At 49.3% G+C, this 15,980-nt stretch overlaps 6 protein-coding genes across 6 annotated transcripts; 3 read left to right on the forward strand and 3 right to left on the reverse strand.

The window, feature by feature from the left end:
- Positions 1-1,378: 1,378 nt before the first annotated feature.
- C7M61_004720 (uncharacterized protein) lies at positions 1,379-1,918 on the forward strand (the record flags this gene model as incomplete). The annotated part of the gene is made up of 1 exon (XM_024860037.1): positions 1,379-1,918. The coding sequence occupies one exon, from the start codon at positions 1,379-1,381 to the stop codon at positions 1,916-1,918; it is 540 nt and encodes a 179-aa protein (XP_024711787.1).
- Positions 1,919-2,091: 173 nt separating this feature from the next.
- Positions 2,092-2,715, reverse strand: YPT1 (Rab family GTPase; the record flags this gene model as incomplete). The annotated part of the gene is made up of 1 exon (XM_024860038.1): positions 2,092-2,715. The coding sequence occupies one exon, from the start codon at positions 2,713-2,715 to the stop codon at positions 2,092-2,094; it is 624 nt and encodes a 207-aa protein (XP_024711788.1).
- A 550-nt stretch (positions 2,716-3,265) lies between these two features.
- On the reverse strand, positions 3,266-4,117 carry C7M61_004722 (uncharacterized protein; the record flags this gene model as incomplete). The annotated part of the gene is made up of 1 exon (XM_024860039.1): positions 3,266-4,117. One exon carries the CDS (start codon positions 4,115-4,117, stop codon positions 3,266-3,268), a length of 852 nt encoding a protein of 283 aa, XP_024711789.1.
- A 1,917-nt stretch (positions 4,118-6,034) lies between these two features.
- Positions 6,035-7,081, forward strand: ADO1 (adenosine kinase; the record flags this gene model as incomplete). Its single annotated transcript, XM_024860040.1, has 1 exon — positions 6,035-7,081. One exon carries the CDS (start codon positions 6,035-6,037, stop codon positions 7,079-7,081), a length of 1,047 nt encoding a protein of 348 aa, XP_024711790.1.
- A 620-nt stretch (positions 7,082-7,701) lies between these two features.
- On the forward strand, positions 7,702-11,011 carry C7M61_004724 (uncharacterized protein; the record flags this gene model as incomplete). The annotated part of the gene is made up of 2 exons (XM_024860041.1): positions 7,702-10,726; positions 10,842-11,011. 2 exons carry the CDS (start codon positions 7,702-7,704, stop codon positions 11,009-11,011), a joined length of 3,195 nt encoding a protein of 1,064 aa, XP_024711791.1.
- Positions 11,012-11,256: 245 nt separating this feature from the next.
- Positions 11,257-15,849, reverse strand: C7M61_004725 (uncharacterized protein; the record flags this gene model as incomplete). The annotated part of the gene is made up of 2 exons (XM_024860042.1): positions 11,257-13,566; positions 13,798-15,849. 2 exons carry the CDS (start codon positions 15,847-15,849, stop codon positions 11,257-11,259), a joined length of 4,362 nt encoding a protein of 1,453 aa, XP_024711792.1.
- Positions 15,850-15,980: the final 131 nt, after the last annotated feature.

Below are 15,980 nucleotides of genomic sequence, written 5' to 3' on the forward strand. Positions count from 1 at the left end.
GAAAGCGTGAGCGAAAAGTCTGTCACATTTTATCCGATCTAGTTTTTACTATTTGTTGACTATTTCAATTTAAAAAAGATCTAGTCTGTCTTTCTTTTTGGACGGTGAAATTGGGCTTCTTGAATAGAGTTTTGTGCCTATTGTTGCGTTTATGTAAGACGTCAAAAGTGAGGCTGATCTGGACCACTAGCGAATTGAACAGCCGATGATTGTGCAACGAGGGAGAAATAAGAGAAAAGTTGATGATGGGGAATGCTTGAACTTTTCATTTGAATGAAATTTCTCGAAGAAAAGTTGTCAAATTCGCTTGGTTGATTGACATCTACTGGATGCGGGCTGCACCCCAAATATGCTTGTTCATGCGCGGTCTTATTGTGTGGAAGGTGCCATTAGTCGCCAACAAGCAGTGATTTAATAGCAATTAAAACGCTTCAAAACAATTTCGAAAATGTTGATTTGTATGTGATTATTAGGCAGCCGGCTCATGTCGCATGTGTGCTGGTATATCACTTTCCTGGTGAAAATACGTCATGAACCCTGCCCCACACGAATGTACCAGCTTGATTGAGCCTGATGGGAGGATGCCCTTTCCTGATCTTTGACAAGATGGTAAACATTGAACTCTTAAATTTTGATGAAATAAGTGTTCGTAATCACTCAACTGGCTTCGAGAAAAATTAGATGCTTCATAGCCTCAGCTCAACTTTGTAGATCAGCTCATGAACCACCTGAAACTATGCCCGAGGCAGTCAAACGAGCAATGATACTCTTATTGAAAGCACCCTCTTTTCAAAAATGCTCCAATTTTGCCTACTTTCGAGGCACGAAGTAAGTACGACATCTAAGCTCAAAACCTACGGCTCATTCAGTACCATCTGTATCGATCAAGTGAGGTCCTACAAAACACCTCCACCTTCCATTTCTTTCAAAGTCCCATGAAATGTACATAGTTGAATTCCAAGCACAATCTGCGAAGCGCCTCGTTGTTGTCAAACCATCCATGCTGACTAAGCTCACCTGAAGCCCAATTTGATGCTTTCTTCAAAAATCCAAGCCCTAAAACCTCCCAATTGATCCAAATACACATAATAAACATAACCACCGCCCATTGAGCTCCCATCACAACTTTCCGCTGACTTCTCACCAACCATCTTCCACCCATACTAATGGCTGCGAAAGCCCTGACCACGTTCTCCACCACTTCACCTATCAACATCAAATTTCCATAAAATCCCAAATCCACCAAAAACACGGAACCTAACAAATCCACTCTTTCCTATATCACCTCCCCACTGCTTTTTCCCCTGGTCACCTGCCTACCTTATCACCGGGTCTCCTGACCTCCGCATTATCGCACGGAACCACCACTTCTTTTTCCATGGACCCCTCAGTTACACCTTCATTGCCCAAGACTCCCGAGTTGGAGCCTGTTTTTCTCGTCAACTTGAAGTTGAATCCTGCTCCTTCGCCTGTTTTCTCGGACTCTGCCAAAGACAAATCGTTGACTTTGGCTAGAGTCGCTGAGGGTTACATTGAGACTGTCAAGAACAAGTACGGCTTTGAGCTCGAGGTGAAGGATATTTCTGGTTTTGATGACATTACTACAAACCACAGAGACGGGTACAACGCGTTGGACTGCAAATTGTACGGGAAAACACCCGAAGGTGCTGGTGTGTACATCACTTACCAAGGTATCATCCAATTGACCGAACCTACCGTGGCTGTTCTTTCTGGAAAGAGCGACGGATCGTCTTTTGAGGATGCTTACGTGACCAGTAACCCTAGAATTCACTTTGATGGTGATGTTCTGGACAAGTACAAGTGGGCCGTTAAGGAAAACTTGATTGGTAAGGGCCGTTTTGTTAAGGACCCCAACGGTAACTTGTACGTGCAATACTACGTCTATGTGTTCCGCTAGGCGGCTATCCAATGCGGGCCCACCTACGTTATTTTAGACGGCCTTTAAAAATTTATGATACTTGAAAACTCCGTAGAAGCCCCTACACTTGATCCTAGATATTAAGCATAAACGCTATTCACGAGGCTCCACAGCCTGGAAACAAAGGGTGAGATGTGAGTGTGTAACCTAGCTCAACAGCACAGGTTGGACTGGTTGTTGGTCAAGGACTGACCACGCAAGTTGACGTTCAGTTTGTTGTTGTTGGCACCGCCCTGGCCAGCTCCGGCATTGCTGGTCATCTGGGCCTTGATCTGCCTGGCCATGGTGTAGAAGGCCTGCTCGACGTTCGAAGACGACAACGCCGACGTCTCCAAGAAAGGAATGTCCAACGCCTCGGCAAACTCCTTGGCGGCCGTGTACTCCACCACCTTCTTGTCGCTCATGTCGGCCTTGTTGCCCACCAACAACTTCATGACACCGCCGGTGGCGTAACGGTCAATCTCCTGCAACCACTGCTTGACGTTGTTGAACGATTCCTGGTCGGTGACATCGTACACAATGATGATACCGTGGGCGCCACGGTAGTAGGAAGAGGTGATGGTTCTGAAACGCTCCTGACCCGCGGTATCCCAGATCTGCAACTTGATGGTTTTGCCGTCGAGCTCAATCGTTCTGATCTTAAAGTCCACGCCGATGGTGGAGATGTAGTCTTGCGTGTAGGTGTTGTCGGCGAAACGCAACAATAAACATGACTTACCGACACCGGAGTCGCCAATCAATAACAACTTGAACAAGTAGTCGTATTCGTTATTCATGATGTGGGGGTAATCTGTCTTTCTAGTTAGCGGGGTCTATGCGAAAGTGAGGCTGGATGCTGTAGGAAAGCGCTGGTAGCGGTTATGGTCTAGATATGGAAAGGGTCCCCTGAAAACAGATGTGTATTGAAGTTAACGTGGAGGAGAGGATCATAGGAGCGAGGCGGTGCGCGCACGACCAGGCTGTATCAGAGCAGACCAGCCTTGTGATTTCAGCGTGGAATGGGCTAACCAAAAAAAAATTATAGATATTTCAAGATTAGAGGGTTTTGAGTTGGTTCTACGTGGCGATGTGTTTCGATTGGCAAAGTTGGTGGTGGATGGGTCTGTTTGATTGGGTGCAAATCGAGACCCCCATCACCAGCTGCAACCAAAGTTTGGTCGCCAAGCGAGGTCAATTATCACAGTTCATTCATTAGGTACTCCTTACTTCGAGCACTTTCTCGAGTCCAGTCCGTGAGGAAGTCGTGCTTCCTCGTTGGCCGACAAAGCAGCGGCTAAACGTCCCGGTCGCTATCTATGAGAACAAGAGATGGCAGATTTCTGACCATCACTCGTATTTAGCAGCCTCCTTGGCCACAGGCCGCGTCTTGGCGCCCTTGGCCTTCTTCTTCGCAATGGCCACCATCTTCATGAACCAGTACACGTTCAAAACGTCCAACGAGAAGTTGAGCACGAGAATCGTAATGGGCCAGAAAATAGACGCCATGTGTGCCACGCGGTACATGTCGTAGGCCACAAGCCCGACGGCGTAGAAGCCCCAGAGGATTCTGACCAGGAAGAAGGTGATAAGCAAGAGAATGCCGTTCACGAGAACAACCTTATCGGGGACCGTGCCGGCCGGAAGCCTGGAGGAGAACCAGTTGACATTGACAAAAGGAGTGCTCAACTCAAAAAGCAAGAACGCCGGCATCCACGGCATGCAATATGGTTTCACGAGGGCCACGCTGAACACGTACAAGGCAGCAAAAGCATGCAAGAGGAAGCCAGCGCCAAAGAGGCGAATGTACAACAAGCACACGATCAAGTCCCAGATGAAGTAGCCAATGGTGATGGCCAGCACAAAACCAGAGTAGGCGTTGTAGCCAAAGATGGAGCCATAAGGGTCGGTTGCACGGTTCTGGAAATGCTCGTTTCCCCAGGATGGAACCAAGGTGACCACCAGGATGATGCACTGGACCATTGAGACCACGTGGATGTCAAAGTTGAGCTTTGTCTTGTGGTTCAAGCCAGTGTAAGCCTTTCCAACCAACGCGGTGGATACCCAGGGAGATACGGCCTGAATGGCACAGTAGAATAAAAACAGACCGAGCACTTCATGCCAATGAGCCTGGAGAGGCGTGGAAGGGTTTGCAGGGAACGGTCTAGCCCAAGCTAGTGGGTCTTCATAAAGAACGAACATGGTGGTGAGTGTTGGGAGCTTCTTTCTGCAGAACGCATGTGGAGGTGCCCCTAGCCCAAAGTGGTGATGGAGTTGATTTGGGGAAAGGAGGGGGAAAGGAGATCGGAGACTTATGGGGTTGGCGATTTTGAAAATAGATTCTAAGGGATCAGATCAAAGCCGATAGGGGTAAGTTGTGGTGGGTTATCTAGAAGCTGTCAATGTTTCGCAGCCATTAACCTTGCATGAACCAGCATGGAAGGTTCGGCAATTGGAAGGATGGGGATGTGTTGGAGATTTAGTGGAATTTTGGTGAAATTGAAGGGGGGCGTTTTTGGAAGAGTTGGCGAAATCTGGCTCCTCCGATAATGCAGAGGTTTGGTGCTGGGGTTAGAAGCCGGAGATACATGCGAGTTTACGAGGTTGCAGAAGGTATAAGGTTGGTGCATCCAGGGACCAATAGAGGGTGAATATTCCATGGATAAGGCCATTGTTCGTATTCCGATGGTTTTTGAAGCTTTTCGGCTCGAGGCCTTTGTCGTCGAAACTTGTTGGGTCCAGTGAGAAGATAGCCGTTTCTCGGCATCAGAAGTGGTATGTCCGCTATTTATAGAGAGATTGGAGAATGGGCTTTTGTGGGGGTTTTTGGTATGGTGGTTTTTGACGGCGATCGATCCACTGAACCGCTGTTTTTCAGGCGATCTCGATCCATTGTTCGTGGTGTTACCACAATAGGCATCTTCTCAGGTGGTCAATGGTGAGGCTTCCGGTTTTAAGTGAGCGGCTGGAGGGTCAAAATATATGGAGATTTGCAATTGTTGATTGAGGAGTTTGTGGAATTGAAGTAGAGGGAATTTGATATTGACGGGATTTTTGGGTGGTAATGGAGATTTGGTGGGAAGTAGTAGGAACCAGGCCAGGCAGGTATCAAACCAATGGAAGGCTAGGCACATCGGATTGGTATCCAAACTTATTCATAGGTAAGTCATGGTAAAGTATGAATTTGCATTGCATAATCCGCTCTGTTGAAGCAAGACCAAGCGACACCTCGGGGGTATACCGTTGCTTAATCCAAACTCTGGACTACCCCTTCTCCATTCAATAAACAACCTTCGTTATCGTACAAATGCAAATTAGGTTTCAATCGAAAAGAGTGGTGAATGAACCTTCATACTTGAATGTAGGTGTAGCTTTGACTTTGAACTCTCGTACATCAAACCAATGATACCTACTACCGAGGTTCTCCACCATTGAAGGACTATCAGAGTTCATGGCTCAAAAACAAGTAAATGCATATTTGAAGCTGGCACAGCTGCCACTTCTCAGTATCCTATGACATCACCACTCGGTATCGCTCGGTGACCTTCCATACTATGGTAACCTCCACAGCCATGTAACCTCTGCAACTCAACAAACCACCAGACGCCACCACCCAATTGCAAAACTTCTTTCAAGCCTTTCATCGAATCCCAAAACAATCACCACCTCCAATTGGCCCCTTCACCAAACACCTCCATCGTCCACCTTCTCATTGTCTCGGCCCTCGTGGGCCACATCCTCCAATACCACTCAACCAGCCCCACAAAAACCCCAACTCCTCCCGATTCCCCAAACCAAACTCAAATCACGACCGCATGAAAATCCACGAAAATCCCTCTATTTCGCCCGGTCACCCCAGTGGTCTCCTGACCGGCGGTATATAGGCAGCTCGTATAGTTTGCAGCCACACCTCCCCACCTCCACAACCGACTCCACCCCAAACCCCAGACAAAAGCTCAAACTGCAAAAATCAAAGCCTTTCAAATCCTCAAAAAACCCCAGTTCATTCAATTATTCATAACCCACCCATCAATGCCCACCGTGGGACCCTCCATGCGGAGCCTCAGACCCATGAGATTTCTCACGCTGCGTTTTTTTCACCTACCACCAACTACTACAATGCTGTACCCCTTGGTTTGTCTCGGTAACCCCCTTTTGGATTTGCAGGTCGACGTCGACGCTGACTACCTTGCCAAATACGACCTCAAGGCTGACGATGCCATTCTCGCCGACGAGAAACACTTGCCCATCTACAACGAGGCCTTGAACAACAAGTCCTTGAAGTTGGTCGCTGGAGGTGCTGCCCAAAACGCCGCCAGAGGCGCCCAGTACATCTTGCCACCAAAGTCGGTCGTCTACTTCGGCTCTGTTGGTAAGGACGTCTACGCCAAGCAGTTGAACGACGCCAACGAGCAGTATGGCTTGAGAACAGAGTACCAGATCCAGGAGGACCACGCCACCGGTAAGTGTGCTGCTTTGATCACGGGTCACCACCGTTCTTTGGTCACCGACTTGGCTGCCGCCAACCACTTCAAGGCTGCTCACTTGCAGAAGCCTGAGAACTGGGCCTTGGTTGAACAGGCCAAGTACTTCTACATTGGAGGCTTCCACTTGACTGTCTCGCCAGAGGCCATCGAGTTGCTTGGTAAGCACGCTGCCGAGAACAACAAGGTCTTCTCCTTGAACTTCTCTGCTCCGTTCATCCCCCAGTTCTTCAAGGACCCCTTGGACCGTTCCCTTCCTTACGTGGACTACGTGATTGCCAACGAGTCCGAGGCTGCTGCCTACGCCGAGTCTCACGACCTCGCTGACATCAAGGATGACCTCGTGGCCATTGCCAAGGCTGTCGCCAAGTTGCCCAAGGCCAACTCCAAGAGACTGAGAGTGGTCACTTTCACCCACGGCACTGAGCCCACCGTTACCGTCACCTACAACGCCGAGGCCGACTCCTTCGACGTCAAGGAGTACCCTGTCAGACCTTTGCAGGAGGGTGCTGTTGTGGACACCAACGGTGCTGGAGACGCCTTTGCTGCTGGATTCTTGGCCTCTTTGGTTGAGGAGAAGTCCTTGGAGGAGTCCGTCAAGGTTGGCCAGTGGGCTGCTTCCTTGTCGATCCAGCAGGTGGGTCCTACTTTCCCATTCCCTAAGCAGACTTACAGTGCTTAAGGATAGAGGCTGGAGAACATTAGACTGACCATTCAACATATGGTCCGGATGGCTGTGCCATGTATATAGCATTAATTCAACATTGTTGCGGGATGGTGGAGATGGAGCCGATGTTGGTAGTAGAGTGTAGACGTGATTTAAATGAGAGGAGTTAGAATTGGTTTCAAGTTTAGGGATCCAATTTTTTGACAGCCTCAACATGGTATGCAATTGATGGCTGGGTATATCCTGTCATGTCTTGTACTATAGTAGGTGAAGTAACTCCATACCCATGCTTCTCCAAAGTTTTCAAAACATTGCATTAGCAGGCTAATTCTTGAAAATTTGCATAAATAACACTTCGGGTTATGTTTAACAATCGAACCGATTGCATGGACTTATTGCTCTCGATAATTTGTACGTCTACACTGCAGTTTGCAGCCATAGCCATACAGCATCAAGAGGCCATCACCACCAGGGTCACCCACACAAAAGCAGCCAATTTCCAATTCTTCTAAATCCTTTCAACTAAATGAATGCCTAATAAACAATAAAAATCCTTGTCCCTTTGTCTTTGACCTACCCACCACCTACCTCATCAACTGGGCATCGCATCGCGAAAAAGATACCATCAACACTTCATGGTGCTGAAAGACCACTACTACCGCTTGAGCAGCGACTTGCCGGAGGAACGGATCCAGGCGGCAACTGCCCTTTTGGGTGAGCTCCAGGCGGCCAATGCAACCGCAGAATGGGATTACGCTTTGAACAGACTCGTCAAGGGCCTCACCACGCTGAGACAGACGGCCCGTTTTGGCTTCTCCATGGCCTTGACGGAGTTGGTAAGGGAGCTCATTTTGAAAGAGGACTATGAGCTTTCCATTGTGGGCTTTGTGGAGAAGCTCGTGTCGGTTTCCCAGATTCTGGGTGGCATGAAGGGTGCTGAACTCAGGTCTGTCTTGTTTGGACGCCTTTTCGGTTTCCAGGCTTTGCTCAACTCCAGGGTGCTTTTCGACACCAAGGTAAGCAGCCAGGAAGTTTTGGATAAGTACGTCAAGAGCTTGGTCGAGTTGGCCGGCACGAAGCCCTGGTTGAGGGAAACTGTCATGTTCACCTTGTGCCAGTTCGTGGCTGCATACTTGCTGTCTGACCTTTTCGACAAAAACGGCCTTGTCCACATTTTGCAGTGTGTCGAGGACCACCACCTCACGCTTACCGTGGAGGGTCTTGCCGTGTACATGACGATTCCTCAGCCTTTGCGTTCTCAGACCGCAGCCAAGGTGGGTTCTGGATGGAAAAACGGCGATCCTCTCAGCAAGGGCAACTTGCCCAATTTGGCTGTTGTGCTCAAGGACGCTGAGCCTGTGGATGCTGAGGAGAAGGGCAAAAACGGACAGAAACAGAAGGGCTCGTGGAACCCTCAGATTCCTTTTGTATGGGACCTTTTGGTGAAGCACTTTGCTCAAGCCGACGATGAAGAGGAGGAAGACGAGGCCTCCAACGGCAAAAAGAGAAAGAAGCACGCCTCGCCGAAACAGAAAAAGAAGGCAAAGACCGAGGACGAGTCCATCCATCTCAAAGAGTTCTGGAGAGTCGCTATTGACGAGACGCTATTTGCCGAAAAGGCTTCCACGGAAAGAAAGTACTGGGGCCTTGAGATATTTATTCTATTCTTCAAGCAGGTGCCTGCTTCCCTGGTTGAGGCGCTTTTCACTCCCAACCTCATGCGCTGCCTCATGAACCATTCTTCCCAGAATAACAGAGTTCTCAACAAGCTCGCCACAAAGGTACTCAACACCATCATAGAGGTCACCAAGAGCGACGTGGCCAAGGTTGTGCCTACTCTCAAGTGCATCATCAGCGAGGAGTATGGCGGAAACTGGGCTTTTGACAATGTCACCAAGTCCAAGGTCACCGACTCGCTTGTGGGTGTTTTGAGCTACATCGAAAACATCGACAGCATACCGTCCAGCCGAGCCGAGTCCCTTGCTGTTGACATCAAGAACGTTCTCATAGACTTGTTCAACAAGACGCTAGACAAGCAGGTTGAACCCAAGGACGAGGAAAGCAAAAAGAAGTCTCACGATAATGTGCTCAAATGGGTGCTTGATAAGCTCCTTTTGTTGCAGCGCAGCACAAAGAGATTCCAGTTTACCGACAACAGATTTATCGAGAGAAACTTTGAGTTCCTCATTCAGCATGCTTTCTTCCAAGGCAAGGACAAGACCAAGAGCGTCTCTGATAACGTGAGCCACCTTGCACAGGACAGACTTAATTCGTTCCTTTCTGGAGTAATCAGCCAAAAGAGAAAGGGCCACTCGTGGTCATTATACTGTGTCAAGTACATTGGCAAGCTTGAAAAAAGTAGCAACTTGGAGCCTCGTCTTGAGCTCACCGAGGAGTTATCGTTGGTTCGGAGCCAGGCTTTGGACCTTTTAGACACCATCAAAAGCCATGTCAAGGATGACTCTGCCAGCGACGCCAACTACTGTTTTGAGCTTCTTTTCTCGATGGTGATTCTACAGTTGCTTTCTGGAGAAGCGGAGGCTGTCAATGTCTTGCAAGAATTGCAGATGTGTTACGAAGATTTCCTCACGAAGCAGGAGGAAGGTTTGAAGATTCAGGTTGTGTTGACCGAGATCATTTTATCTTTCCTTCTGAAGAACTCGCTGTTGATGAAGAAGCTCTCACAGTTTGTGTGGGAGTCGCTTTTGTGTGCTAAGAACCACGAGGGTAAGATCTTGGCCGACGAGGAGTGTCTTGAGCTTCTCTTTGACGTCCTCAAGACCAAGGAAAACGAGGAAGGTCTGCGTGATCTTTTCGAGGGAGAAGACGAATTTGAAGAGGAGGACGGAGAAGAGAGCGAGGAGGAGAGTGAAGAGGAAGAGGAAAGCGACAGCGAGAGCGATGTGCTTGATCTGACGGCCAAGGTCGAGAAGGAAACCACCATCAAGCTCGCCAAGGCCCTTGGTGTTCCTACGGCCGAATCGGGAGAAGTCAAATTCGACGAGATTGATTCCTTTGAGGCTGACTCGGACGTTGCCTCCGATCTGATGGACGACGAGGAGATGATGGCCATGGACGACCAGCTTGCGAGAATCTTCAAGGAGAGAAGAGACCTTCTTTCGGCAAACACCACCAACAACAAGAAGGCCCAGGCTGCACAGGCCAAGCAGCTGATCATGCTCTTCAAAAGCCGAGTTCTCGACCTCATCGAGGCCTTCTCCAAAGTCCAGCCACACTCCCCCTACAACCTCTACTTACTCCGTCCGTTGGTGCTTCTTATCAACACCACCAAGGACAAGGAGCTTGGAGTCAAGGCGCACAAGATCTTGAAGACGAGAGTGACAAAAGCCAAGGTTGGCAAAGAAGACCTAGAAGCGCATTTCGACGACGTTGAAGCCTACAAAAAACGGTTCCTTAAGGAAATCGGCTGGCTTCAGCAGCAGGCTGGTAAGTATTCCTCCAACCAGGCCCATGGCCAGTCCTGCGGACAGTGCAGCATCACTATAGCCAAGAGCTTGGTGGGACTCGACGAGTCGTACTTGAAAAAAATCGTGGAAGTTTACTCGCAAACGTTACTCGAATGGTCGACGGATCCGAAAAACCGAATTCAGCCAGCTTTGTTCACCTTTTTCCTCAACTGGGTGAGCACCGTTAGAGAACGTAAGAGCGGTCCTGCGTAAACGTCATCACCAATGAAAAACCTCACCGCGACCGACCGAAAACCAACTACCACAACCTACTTTCCACCTTATCGTCATGTCTGCCTACAAGCAAGCCGGTATTTCCTTGAACAGAGCCATGGCCATTGCTGCCAAGACTGTTAGAAACTCGTTGAAGAGCGACTTGCGTGTTGCCGCTGAGAGAAGAGGCAACTCCGATGTCAAGGTCTCCAAGTTCGAGAACGGCGTGGCCTCTGAGCCAAAGGCCTTGCACGAGAACAAGTAATGTCAATTATGAGAATATAGGCAATGCCATGAAACAAAGATGAATCAATTGTAGTCAATGGGGGGAATCTCTGATGGACCACCTGTCCTGTGAAAGTCGTCCGAATCGGCACCCTCCAAGTGCTTTTAGCCATGGGTCATTCAGATCAAGAACAAATTTCTCTAGGATGGCTTCCATCCGTAAACATGTCTGAATTGACTTTTTCCTACTCCCCCTGATCTATGGAATAAATATCTATGTACAAGCTAAGACGTCTCCTGGCCCGGACGCATCGACGTTTCAGAGGCTATCGTCTTCTTCTCATCCTCGAGCTCCTTGGAGAACTGGCCAATGAGCTGCACACGGATGTCGTAAGGCAAGTCGTCGATCAACGACCGGATGATGTCCACCTCGGACCCTTCCTTCTGTCTCTTCTCAATCTGTTCACTCTCGTGGTCCTTTCTCTCCTGCTCCTCAACCTCGTCCTCGGTCATGTTGTCTTCGTATTCTTTGACAGACGACTCGTCCAAGAGCTTGGACAATTCAGAGGAGGGGTTACTGAAAAGCTCAACAAAGCGACCCTGCTCCACCACCTTGCCGTGCTTTCCAAGAACAATAACGTTCTCCGACTTCGAAATCGTCGAGAGTCTGTGGGCAATGGAGATGATGGTCATCTTACCTTGCGAAGTCAAGTCCTTGAGTGTTTCGTTGATGAGACTCTCCAGCTTGGAGTCAAGAGCAGAGGTGGCCTCGTCTAGAATGAGAATTGAGGGTCTCTTGACTAAAGCACGGGCAATAGCAATTCTCTGCTTCTGGCCTCCAGAAAGAGATGCTCCTCTGGACCCAATCATCGTGTCATAGCCATCAGGGAACGCCACGATAAAGTCATGACAGTTCGCTTGCTTGCAGACCTCCTCTATATCATCCATCGTCAACTTGCTGATTTGGTTAGGCGTCAAGCCGTAGACAATGTTCTCAAGAATGGTTCCTGAAAGAAGAATAGGCTCTTGTTGTACAATACCAATAACCTCACGTCTGAGCTCACGTACTTGGAAGTCGTTGATGTTGCGTCCACCAATGAGAATCTCACCGCTGTTGAGGTTGTAAGATCTAAGAATGAGCGTTGCGACTGTAGACTTTCCGCATCCCGAAGGTGCAACAAAACAGGTGCTGGAAGAAGCAGGCACTGTGAATGAGCAGCCGTCGAAAATGAGGTCGTTTGGTCTTGTAGGGTAGCTGAACACCACGTCCTTGAACTCGATGCTGTTGTTCAAGTGTGGAGGAAGCTTTTCACCTTGAATTGCAGGAACGTCGTTGTCGTGGTCAATCAACTCGAAAAGCTTGATACCGGCACCGGAACCCTTCATGAGCTCCATGTACGTCGTTGTAAGACTGTAAAGTGCCAGGTTGAACAACTCGGAGTACATCGTGAAAGCCACAACGTCACCAGTAGTCATCTGGCCGTTGATGATCAAGTAAACACCCAACGCAATACAAGACAAGTAGCCGGAATGGTAGAGGGAATAGATCGAGACGGAGTAGTTTGACTGAGCCAAGGCCTCTCTTCTTGCAACATTGACGACGTTTCTGAGTTGCGTGGAGTACTTTGTCAATTCCTTCTGTTCACCGGTGAAAGCTTGGATGAGTTTCACCGAGTTGAGGGTCTCTTCACTGACTTTGGTGAGACCTGCGGTAGCATTTTGGAGTCTAGTGGATAACGAACGGATCTTTTCACCGTACCACACAGAACCGAAGGTAATGGGAGGCGAGATCAACAACATGACGCCAAATAAAAGAGGATTAATTGTGAACATCATGTACGAACTGATGAACCCGAAAAGCAAGTTCTTCAAGCCGTCTGGGAGATTGCTTGTGATCGATCGGGAAACCACATATGCATCACTGGAAAGTCTGGAAATCAAGTCGCCCGCCTTGTGCTTGTCGTTATCGAAAAACGCAGAATCGTGTCTCAACAAGTGCTTCATCACACGGAGTCGGAGCCTTGCCACAAGCCTCTCACCTAGCACCTTGAGTACCCAAATACGAGCCCAGAAGCATGCTGCACTGACACACATAAATGGAACCATAACTGAAAAAACAGTAGAATATTTATAGCCCCAAATGACCAAATCGCCGTCGGCGTCCTTATCGCCCGCATTGAAGGCATCTATAGCAGCTCCCACAAGCTTAACCGAGGTTGTTGGGTATAAAACGGCAAAGAGAATGAAACCCAATGCGTAGAAGAAAAGCTTGAGGTCGGGTCTTCCCAACTTCAAGATCCGGGCTATCGTTTTCATGTTCTTGCGGAAATCGATCTTGTTGTTCTTCATCTGCTCCTTCTCCTCGGCTCTAATCTGTTTCTTACGAAGCTGTGCTATTTCAAGATGCAGCTTCACCGACGGGCTTGAGGCCAAGCTTTCGACCAACTCCTGGTTTCTCTCCTTCTGGGAATACCATCTGTTTTGTATGCTTGGGTTCTGGAAACCACGTTCATTAAATATTCCGGTAGGCGCATATGAAGAATGCTGAAAGGCGGTGAGTCTATGTAAACTTCTGTGGATGTTGATCTGATTAGACTGTAGTTTAAATGCTTTGTGTATCTGGCCAGCCAGTATGAGCCCCCTTATCAGGATGGGCTGGGTAAGAAACGGCCGCAACCCTAGTTGTAGCATGGGGTTGTGATGGTCGTTTTTCAGTGCGTGAAGTTCGGCCATACATACTATTCACACCGGAGCCGATGTTGCGAATCCGCAATACACCTTGTATACTATAGACTGTAGGATGCTGTATTAAATGGCACGGTCAACGAACGACTGGATCATGCCGACCTCCGACTCCTCGTACTCACGCACCTCGATGCTGCCGTCACTGTTCAAGAACGTGTTGGCCTGGATGAGCTGTTTACGAGGCTGCTTCTTCTTGAGTACGACGTCTCTGTATCTCGCGTAGTCCTCGGTAACACCTGTGATGTCGCTGTAGAAAGCCACACCTTCCTTGACGTTGGCGGAGCACTTGAAAACGTGCAACTTGTGCAAGAAGTCTCCGAGCGCCTCCACGGCTTCCTTGTCCAACTTGGACTCGTCCACCACAATCTCCAAGTCGTCGAACGTCTCCTTGTCGTCGTACTTGAGCGACACCACACCGGCCTTGTGCAAGCTCTTGAAGATACCGAAACGAGCTTGCATGTGAGGCTGGCCCCACTTCTTCGACTCAGGGTCCCAGAACTCAAGACCAATAACACCTGCACGAGCCATCAAGAGCGTAGCGATAAGCTTCACGTCCTTTTGGTCCTGGGCGTCCTTGATGCCGAAAATGGGCAACACCTCAAGAGGCTTGGACAAGATAAGGTACAAGGCGACCAATTCGGCACGGCACTCTTCAAAAGAGCCGGCTGTAGTGCCGAACAAAGAGCCCCACGTCTCGCTAGGCTTGTAGTAGGTGGAAAGCTCGGGGTGAGCAGCCTTGTCAAAGTTGAACTGGCCTGGAGAAGTCTCCTGCAACAACTTACCTGTACCGTGGCCCAACAACTCGTGCAAGCCCACCTGGACTTCGAAAGAGTCGTCTCTCCACTTGCGGAACTTCTCTTGTAAAGAGGCCGAGACAAAGCTGATCACCTCCTCCTTCTTTGGCTTTTTAGGGTTAGCGCTCAACACATTACCCAACGAGACGTTCTTGAAACCAACATTCAATCTGACGTCGTCGTAGTTAGGAATGTTGATACCGGCTGGAACACCAGATCCGGAGAAGGTCAACACCTCCAAGGAAGTGAAGTCTGGAGGCACAAAAGTGTCCTTCTCGTAGAAGTGGTCCCAAGGCAAGTATGGGATCAAGGTACCGGCGTTTTCGACCAAAGTGGCAAACTTGGCGGTTCTGTCCTGGTTCACCATGGCCACCAAACCTTCCCACTCACCACGAACACCCGAAGGGTCTCTGTAGGTCTCAATGAAGCCGATGTTGGACTCAACCAGAGGACCCAAGTCCTTGACCCACTGGATCTGCGAGTCCTTGTGGGCCTTCATGGAACCGGTTTCGAACGATTGAGCGTAGTACTCGATCATCTTCTTCTGTGTATCGTTGGCGGCGTGCTTTCCAGCCTCCTTGATGTTCTTGGTGATCTCTGCAAACTCCTTGGAGTGGTCACCGAACTGGATCGTCACGCGAGCACCCAGAGCGAGCTCAATGGCCTCCTTGGGGTAGTAGTCCACGGTGTTGTCGGACACAGCACTGGCCACGAGAACCACGAATTCCTTATCGGACTTCTTGGTCACTCTGGTGTTCTCAGGCATGATGGAACGGTCAGCCAAGGCGGCATTGATGGCCTCGATCTCGTCCTTGGTGATGACCGAAGCACTGTTAGGGTAGTAGTTGGACAACTGGCCCTTTTCAGGCCACCCCAACAATGCGGGGTTGGTCGAGTAGATAGCCTCCTTGACGGTCTCGTATAAGTCCACGAGCTCCTGTTTACCAGCAGCCTTGACGATAGCGGTGAAGTCGGATTCCTGAACCTTTGGGACGAATTTGCTGTCACCGAAGGACTTGAAGTTACCCAAGTTACCCAAGAACTGGGAAGCGTACTCGAGGTAGTGGGTCACCGATTCGGCAGCCACAGGCTTCAAGACCTCCTGATACTTTTCGTTGGATTCTGGCAGTCCCAATGCCACGTGCAAGCCCAAGATCAAATCGAAAATGGCCTCACTCTCTGGAGACACGGATCTCAAGACAGCTCTTGAACCCCAGTGGGAAGCTCTGGAAAGATAGTGGGCATAGAGTTTGGCGTCGTTGGTGGGCAATTGTTCAAAGTGCTTTTTGGCCGAGAGCACGATGATGGGTGCCTCGGAGTCTGCAAGAAGGGTCAGCATGGGAAGAAAAGTGGTAGTTACTTCTCCATAGTGTTGGTCTTTTAACCTGTGCAGGGTAGAGCCACAGAGGCGAGTGGCATGGAAGAATGGCGAAGATTGTGGAATGGAGTGGGTGTATTTCGGTTAATAGC

This window comes from Candidozyma pseudohaemuli (genome assembly GCF_003013735.1).
Source record: "Candidozyma pseudohaemuli strain B12108 chromosome Unknown scaffold00017, whole genome shotgun sequence".
Lineage (NCBI taxonomy): Eukaryota > Fungi > Ascomycota > Pichiomycetes > Serinales > Metschnikowiaceae > Candidozyma > Candidozyma pseudohaemuli.